At 46.7% G+C, this 9,166-nt stretch overlaps 1 protein-coding gene across 1 annotated transcript in view; it reads left to right on the forward strand.

Annotated features, from left to right (window-relative positions):
* Positions 1-1,821, forward strand: part of DPP9 (dipeptidyl-peptidase 9) — a 62,292-nt gene extending 60,471 nt beyond the window's left edge. The window contains exons 19-20 of the mRNA XM_006868919.1: positions 405-516; positions 1,729-1,821. Coding sequence (XP_006868981.1) covers positions 405-516; positions 1,729-1,821 — 205 coding nt within the window. The remainder of the gene's footprint in view (positions 1-404; positions 517-1,728) is intronic.
* The last annotated feature ends 7,345 nt before the right edge of the window (positions 1,822-9,166 follow it).

A 9,166-nucleotide genomic window follows, 5' to 3' on the forward strand; every position in this document is an offset into this window, starting at 1 on the left:
AGGGTCTCTATGAGTTAGAGCCAACTCAATCACACACACCAACACCAGCGACAAATTCAGATCCTCATTCACTCCGGCCACATTTCCAGTGCTCAGTGATGGCTCTTGTGCGGAACAGCACAGGACTTGATTGTTGTTCTAGAAGATTCCACACACAGACATCCGTGCATGCGTACACACTTCCTTTCCCCACTCTGCCTGAGGACCCCACATTCCTGCCTCGGGTGCTCAGACCTGGAGGATGCTGTGGGCAATGGACCGACCCCCTACCACCACCACCACACACACACACACACACACACACACACACACACACACTGCGGATTCAGATCATGAGAAGGTAGCAGGGGAACCTGCCTGGCAACCCCCCCACCTCTAACCCCCGTCCCAACCCTGTTTTCCAGGCCCAACCGCCTGCTCATCCTTCACGGCTTCCTGGATGAAAACGTGCACTTTTTCCACACCAACTTCCTTGTCTCCCAGCTGATCCGAGCAGGGAAGCCTTACCAGCTCCAGGTGGGTGGCTCCTGGGTGCTTCACACACACACCCCGCTCCAGGAAGCTGCAGACCCCAGAGAAGGGAAGGGCCCAGGCAGGTGGGCAGTGGGCACCATTGAGCCCCTCCCCTTTTACCACGCTCACTTTTCCTGTCCTAAGGTGAAAACTCAGCCTTAAAGGACATGCACAGCGTGTGTGAAGTACCCAATGGGGGTCAGAGATGAGTTCCTGATGTAGGGGTAGAAGAGGGGTAGTGGTTACCTAGGCAGAGGAGGACGGAGCTGGCCAGAGGGATGGGACCGTGCACACTAGTCCCTCTGGTCAGTCCTACTCCCCACACCACTCCAACCCCACCCTGTGGCCTGGGAGCCAAATTGAACACCCTTGGCCTTCACTTCCCCATCTGTAAAATGGGCACCATAAGGGCCACATGGGCTTCTGGGAGATGCTGAGTGCACAGGGTCTACCCAGCATCCCGGCTCTCTCTTGCTCCCTGCCTGAGGGGAGGTTGAAAGTGAGTCATGGTGTGAGAGACCGGGGCTGGGCTCTTCAGGAGTTTGGAGCCGATTCCATACATGTCTCACAAGTCCCCAGGATGAGAACTGATGAGAGGGCCTCAGGAGACCTCTCAACATGGCCAAAGGAGAGACCCGGGACCCTGCTGCCATTCACCCAACGGGGACAGGGTGTGGCAGATGGCACTGCCCTTCTCTGGGGGTGGGCCCCCCTTTGGGTAGTAAGAGTCCTAGATTTGGGGAGTAACCAGGTAACAAGGCTTAGAGCCTGGCACTTGCAGATTAATGATATTGGGACACAGAATGTGCGGGTCTGCAGAGACAGTACCTTTTGAAGGACAGCCGATCTTGGCAGATTCAAAAGGGTAAGGAGAGGGAGGAAGTTCAGCTTTTCAGTCTTTCAGTATGTATGCAAGTGCCTGTGTTTTATGAACGTTATCATATTGGATCCTCACAAAGACTGAGTGAGGGAAGCTGCAAGGCAGTGGTCACTTTTCCTGAGTTGCATGTTGGTGTCAGAAGTGGGATTCAAATCTAGGTCAACATCAACTCCAGAGCAGATGTTCTTCCCTTTCCCCACTAGGAGGTGGGTGCTTGGGGTGTAGACCTGAAGGGAGATGCTCTGAGCCAGAAAGTGGGGAGGAACCTTGGGGGCCTGGATGGGCACATGGTGAGGCGCCCTCAGGACCCCTAACACTGCCTTCTCTCCACCCAGATCTACCCCAACGAGAGACACAGCATCCGCTGCCCTGAGTCTGGTGAGCACTATGAGATCACACTGCTGCACTTTTTACAAGAATACCTCTGAGCCCCCCTGGCCGCCTGGAGCCTTCACCTTCAGAGCACAAGTGGCTTTATCGCCACCGCCCCTACCACCATGGGAAGCCAGCAGAGGGACATGTGGTGTCTCCTCCCACGACAGCCTCGAGAGCCGAAGCCTTTGTTGACTGAACACCTTTTATTCATTTTTAATGCTCCTGGTTTTGTTTTGTTGTTTTTTGGGGTTTTTTGTTTTTTTTTTCTGCCTGCTGCTTCTTCCGGTGCCTGGGCTGAGAGATGGCTACTGCTGTCCAGGAGGCGTCTTCCCCATGTTCCAGGGAGGAGAAGACCACAGCTCCAGGGCCACGGCCGGAAGGAGGCCGGCCACCACCCCATGGCTTCCTGCTTCCGGAGCTCCGTCAGCAGCCACCAGCCCGGCACAGAAGCACGTGGTTGCCTTTGCTCCGCTTCATGTTTGGGTTTTGTTCTGGGGACATTTTTTTCATAATTATTTAAGAGACAAAAAGCAAAGGGATGCCTAAATCGAGAGCCGGGGCCCACCGCTGGGCCATTGGGGAGCCCCGTCCCGGCGAGCCCCACGTCTTCCGAAGCACAGTGTAGAGCGCCATTCAGGAGTGCCCAGGCCCCTGGGGTCAGTGAGTATTCCTGCCCTCCTGGCGCCCCACCTGTCCCCAAGCCACAGTTCTCTGCTGGGCAGTGGCTGTTGTTCCCCACCCCGGTCCAGCAGCCCAGCAGCCCAGCTACACGTGTCCACACTGGGGTTCCGGGGCTGGGAGTCGGAACCATCCCCACCTCAGGGTTAGCCTTCCCCTGTCTCCTTTCCTTCCCCTCCCTGCCAAGAGTTCTGCCAGGGGCGAGCCAAAAAAAAAAAAAAAAAGAAGGAAAAAAACACAAAAATTACCCAGATACGAACCACCTCTACATATTATGGAAAGAAAATATTTTTGTCAATTCTTATTCTTTTATAATTATGTGTGTAAGAAATAGACTCATTAAAGATTCCAAATGGAGACATCGCCTTCTTCCAGGCTGTTGGTCCACTGTTAGGTTGTCCAAGTGTCCTGCCAGAGCACAGAACAGAAACGTATTTCCTTGCAGTGCTGGAAGCCGGGGTCCCAATTCTGTGTAGAGGCTGCATCTGTTCCTTGCCACCAACCCCAGATGCTCCTTTGGCCCTCTGCCCTCCGCCCACATGTGTATGACAAGTTGCTGTCAAGTCAGCTCCAGCTGATGTCAGCCATGTTTGCGTCAGAGAAGAAGTGTGCACCGTAGGGGATTCCTTAACTGAGTTTTGGGCAGTAGATTGCCAGAGCTTTCTTCCTTGCCACTTCTGGGTAGACTTGAACCTCCAACCTTTTGGTAAGCAGTGAGTGTGCTAACCCTTCGTGTCTCTCTGGTCTTTGAATAATTGAGAAGTGATTAGGCTTAGGATCCACCCTCCATAGACTAGGATGACGTCCACTGATAGGGTAATTATATCACAGTGGATTATACTATGAAAAATCATTACATCAGATGTAAGGTCCTCCCATCATCTTGTTAGATTACATCCACAGTTACAGCGGTTTAGGTCCCAACACACACTTTGAGCGGGGAGGGGATGGGGTCCAAGCACAGTAGAAAGCCACCACCGTGCCTACTCCGTTAGCTGGACTGCATTGGCCTTCATGAGCCCCACCCAGTGAGGACAGCCTCAGCAGCCTCATCCGGACAGAAGGGAAGGTCAGTGTGCAGACATATGTCACCTGTGTGACCTCATCCAACCCCAGACTTTCCCAGGAGAGCAGCACAGCCTTCGGGCCAGCAGGTCCTGTCCCACCTCCTCTTCTCCCTGAGCTGCTGGTGAGGTGTGGCTTCACCTCAGGGATCATGAAATGTGGATCCCAGGTAGCCAAGGCACACTCCACTTCCTGTCCATCTCCCAACAACCCTGGCAACGGTTGCCCCCTGGACAGACCTTCCCTGCACTGTCCACTGCATCCTGTAGGAAGTTTTAGGTAGTTTTTCTTTTCTTTCTGAGAGTACACACTAAATCAGCGTCTGCGTTTACAATTCAGTGATACCGACTACATTCTTCCAGTTGTACAGCCCTTCTCACCCTCCTGTGCCGCCCCCATCAACATTAACTCACTACCCAGCACTTCCTGTCTAACCGTTTTGAGTTTCCGTTCTCAATTTGACCCCATACACTTTAAAAAAAACCCACTGCCAACAAGTTGATTCTGACTCACACCAACCCCACATAGATTTAGAAAGAGTACAGTGCTCAAAGCTGACATATTTTACAAGTTAAAGCTAAACTATTTGATTTAAAGTAGACTCAGGATGGTTTTGGAGTTAAGTTTAAAGATGATCTTAGGTCAGGAGCTCTGAGGGTTCATCCAGACTACATGGCTCCTGAAAGTCTGGACTCCATGAGAATTTGAGGTTTTGTTCCACATTTCCCTCTTTTGATCAGATTTCTATAGTTTTGATCAATCTGCTCAGTAATCGTAGCCAGATTCCATCCAGTTCTTCCGGTCTCACAGCAAAGGAGGCAGTTGTTCATGAAGGCAATTGGCCACTCATTTCATTTCCTCTTCCTATTCCCGACTTTCCCTCTCTGCTCCTGGCAAATACAGACCAATTGTACTTTGGATGACCGCTTGCAAGCTTTTTTCCCTTTTCTTTAATGGGCATTAAAAAAAAAAAATCAGAGTACAAAGAGAGTGCCAGGATAAATTAGGGAAAGATACCATAGGAGAATTGATGCGTTTGATTTCCGGTGTTGGAGGGCAATACTGAAAATACCATGGGCTGCCAAAAGAACAAACGTGTGGGGAGAAATACAGCCAGAGTGCTTCTTGAAAGAAGCCAGGATGGCCAGACTTCGTCTTTCATACTTTGGACACATTATCAGAAGGGACCAGTCCCTGGAGAAGGACATCATGTTTGGTAAAGTGGAGGGTCAGAGAAAAAGAGGAAGACGCCCCCAATGGGATGGTTTGACACAGTGACAGCACCGATGGGCTCAGGCTACTGCAATAAATAGCCTTGGACAAGCCTTGGTGGACATACATAGGAGTTTCTAGGGTAACTTCCTAGGATTATCAAATGATGCCTTCATTTTTAATTTTGAAGAATATTGCCACTAAAGTACAACAGACTGACAAGAGGTAGAGATCCTAGAAGCTCTCTATATATTTATTGATCTGTACCTTGATTTTTTTTGTATGTGCAGCTACATAAAGGACTTTATTCACATGCATTTCACAATAAATGGTGACTTTACATTCCTTTTTTTTTTTTCTTTTTAAGTTTTGTGAATTGAAATGATTACAATCCCCTGCATGTTTTGTCATTCAACAGTATTTGATTCTATTCCCTCTGTTTTGTTTTTTCTTTTCACTGACCCTCTGATGTCATTTATCTGATGTCATTCTCCAGGGACTAGACCCCCTGATAACATGCCCAAAGTATATGAGATAAAGTCTCATCATCCTGGCTTCTAAGGAACACTCTGACTGTACTTCTTCCAAGACAGATCTGTTAATTCTTCCAGCAGTCCATAGTGTATTCTTGCACTTTGTTGTTGTTAGGTGCCATGCCATCGAGTTGGTACCAACTCATAGTGACTTTATGCACAGCAGAACGAAACACTGCCTGATCCTGGGCCAACCTCACAATTGTTGCCACGCTTGAGCCCATTGATGCTACCACTTTGCCAATCCATCTCGCTAGGGTCTTCCTCTTTTTCTCTGACCCTCCACCTTACTATACATGATATCCTTCTCCAGCAACTGGTCCTTCCTGACCATATGTCTGAAGCATGAAACACGAAGTCTGGCCATCCTGGCCTCCAAGGAGCACTCTGGCTGCACTTCTTCCAACACGGATCTATTTTGTTCTTTTGTCAGCCCATGGCACTTTCAGTATTCTCCAACGCCATGACTCAAAAGCATCAATTCTTCAATGGTCTTCCTTATTCGCTGTCCAGATTTTGTACGATATGAGGTTATTGAAAATATTATCATGGCTTGCATCAGACGCACCTTAGTCCTCAAGCTGACATCTTTTCTCAACACTTTAAAAAGGTCTTGTGCAGCAAATTTGCCTAATGCAATACGTTGTTTGATTCCTTGACTGCTGCTTCCATGGGCGTTGATGGTTGATCCGAGAAAAATGAGGTCTTTGACAACTTCAATCTTTTCTCCGTAGATAAGAGTGTTGTTTACTGGTCCAGTGGTGAGGATTTTTGTTTTTTTTATATTGAGATGCAACCCATACCGAAGATTGTGGTCTTTGATTTTCATCAGTATTTTAAGCCCTTGTCACTTTCAGCAAGCAAGTTTGTATCATCTACATATCACAGGTTATTAATGAGTCTTCCTCTAATCCTGATGCCACGTTTTTCTTCATAGAACCCAGCTTCTCAGATTATTTGTTCAGCATACAGGTTGAATAAGTATGGTGAAAGAATACAACCCTGTCGCACACCTTTCCTAATTTTAAACCATTCAGTGTTTCCTTATTCTGTTCGAAATTCTTACACTAGTTTTGCTTTTTTTCAAATATTTGCCTTCCATTCTATGTGAATGCACTATCATTTATTTCTATGTTCCTTTATCAGTAGGAACAGGGTTAACCAGCAGTTTCTGAAAAGGGCCAGAGATTAAATGTGTTGGGGTTTGAGCTGATCTGATTCACAGCTTCTCCAGTCTGCCTTTGTAGCATGTCTTTGTTCCAATAAAACTTTATTAACAAAAACAGACAAAGGGCCAGTTTGACCTAAGGCCAATAATGAGCCAAGCCCTGGTGTAAATGCTACTGCAATAAATAGCCTTGTGTGTGCCTTATGTATGTATGAACGTATAGGAATTATCCAAAGGCATACTCAGTTCTTAATGCTTCCATTTACATACCATGTAATGAATGGAATTGTGCCTGTCACTCCATCCCCCACCAACACTGTGACTTAGCAAACGTTTGTAGCGAGACGTCCCATTGTAATTGGAACATATATTTCTCTTCGGTGTAAGGTTAAGCAGCTTTTCATCGCTTGCCTGTTTTCTGGAATCATCTATCCATGTCCTTTGCCCCCCTTCCATTCAACTCATTGCCATCAACCTGATTCTGCCTAATAGCGACCCAATAGGACAGATAGAACTCCTCGTTGTTAAGTGCTGTTGAGTCAGTTCCAACTCATAGCCACCCTGTCTACAGCACCACACCAGAAGTCCTTAGGGTTTCTGGAACTGTACATTAATAGGACAGACTGTGCCATCTTTCACCCACGGAGTGGCAGGTGGCTTTGAAGTGCCAATCTGTTAGCTAGCTTCCCAGCGCTTAATCCACTGTGCCATCAAGCCTCCTTTCATTGACTCTAGATGCTCTTTATGAAGAAAGCCGGTCCCGTGCCATAACTGTTGCATATCTCAATGTATCTTGTTGACGTGAAGCTCAGCCAGGACCTGGGGCCACAGTGCCCACTGCAGATTTCAAGCCGACTGGGTCAGAACAGGGACCAGAGGTGTCCCTAATAGAATGGTCATTATACTGGTTAAAAACAAGCAAACACTGAACTGGGGCAACCTAGGAAACAAAATGAATGCTTCAAACCAGTCTGCCAAGACAAGAAGAATGTCAGGCAAGCCACAATAAAATTACGTGGGTCCCTGCATGGTATTTTCAAACACCTCATATACATGTGCAAGTTGGAAATGAATAAGGAAGACCATAGAAAAAGAGGTGCTTCTGAATGATGGTGTTGGAGAAGAATATTCAAAATACCATGGACTTCCAGAAGAACACACAAATCTGTGTTGGAAGAAGCACAGCCCGAGGGCAGCAACAAGGGGTTCAAACAAAATAGTTGTGAGGATGGCCCAGGACCACACCAGTGTTTCTTTCTGTTGTGCATCGGGGTGTTGTGAATCAGGACCACTCAGTGGTACCTAATACACACATACACACACTGAATGGTACAAAACATATTGTTGTTGTTAGGTACTGTTGAGTCAGTTCCGACTCATAGCAACCCTCTGCACAACAGAACAAAATACTGCCTGGTTCTTCAAGGTTCCCACAATTGTTAAGCTTTAGCCCATAGCTGCTGCCCGTGTCAATCCATCTCTTGGGGGTCTTCCTCTTTTTCTGCTGACCAAGCACTATGCCCTTCTCTAGGGACTGGTTCCTCCTGATAATATGTCTGAAGTATGAAAGATAACTCTGGCCATCCTGGGTTCTAAGGAACATTCTGGCTGTATTTCTTCCAATGCAGATTTTTGTTTGTCCTTCTGCCAGTCCATAGTACCATTACTATTCTTCTCCAACACCCTAAATCAAAGGCATCAATTCTTCTATGGTCTTCCTTATCCACTGTCTAACTTTCACATGCACATGAAGCTGCTGAAAATACCATGGCTTGGGGCAGGTGCACTTCAGTCCTCAAACTGACAACTTTGCTCTTGAGCATGTTAAAGAGGTCTTGTGGAGCAGATTTGCTTAATGCAATACGTCATTTGATTTCTTGACTGCTGCTTCTATGATGAGTGTTCATTGTAGATCCAGACAAAATGAAGTCTTTGACAACTTCAATCTTTTCTCCACTCAGCAAGATGGTACTTACTGGTCCAGTGGTGACGATTTTCATTTGCTTTACATTTACGGTGCAGCCTACACTGAAGGCTGTGGTCTTTGATCTTCATTAGCAAGTATTTTAAGAACTCTTCGCGTTCAGCACACAAGGTTGTATTATCTGCTTATCACAGGTCATTAATGAGTCTTCTTCCAATCCTGATGCCATGTTCTCCTATAATACAGTTCCTCAGCTTATTTGCTCAGCATACAGATTGAATAAGTATGGTGAAAGATTACAACCCTGGAGCACACCTTTCCTGATTTTAATCCAGTCAATGTGTCCCCTTGTTCTGTTCAAACAATTGTTTTTTGGCCTATATATAGATTCCTTTTGAGCACAATTAAGTATTTTGGAATACCCATTCTTTGCAATGTTGTCCAAAGCTTTTCATGATCCACATAGTCGAAAGCCTTTGCATAGTCAATAAAGCACAGGTAAACATCTTTCTGGTATTCTCTGCTTTCAGTCAAGAGCCATCTGATATCAGCAATGATATCCCTCATTCTACATCCTCATCTGAATCTGGTTTAAACCTCTAGCAACTCCCTGTCAATGTACTGTTGCAGCCGTGTAACAATTATTTTTAGCAAAAATGAACTTGCATGTGATATTACTAATATTGTCAGCTGATTTCCCTTTGGAATGGGCACAAATATGAATCTCTTCCAATCAGTTGACGAGATTGAGTCAACTGGAAGATTTCTTGACAGATGGTTGAGTGCATCCAGTGTTGCATCAGTTTGTTGAAAGATTT

Source organism: Chrysochloris asiatica, unplaced genomic scaffold, assembly GCF_000296735.1.
Source record: "Chrysochloris asiatica unplaced genomic scaffold, ChrAsi1.0 scaffold00125, whole genome shotgun sequence".
Classification (NCBI taxonomy): Eukaryota; Metazoa; Chordata; class Mammalia; order Afrosoricida; family Chrysochloridae; genus Chrysochloris; species Chrysochloris asiatica.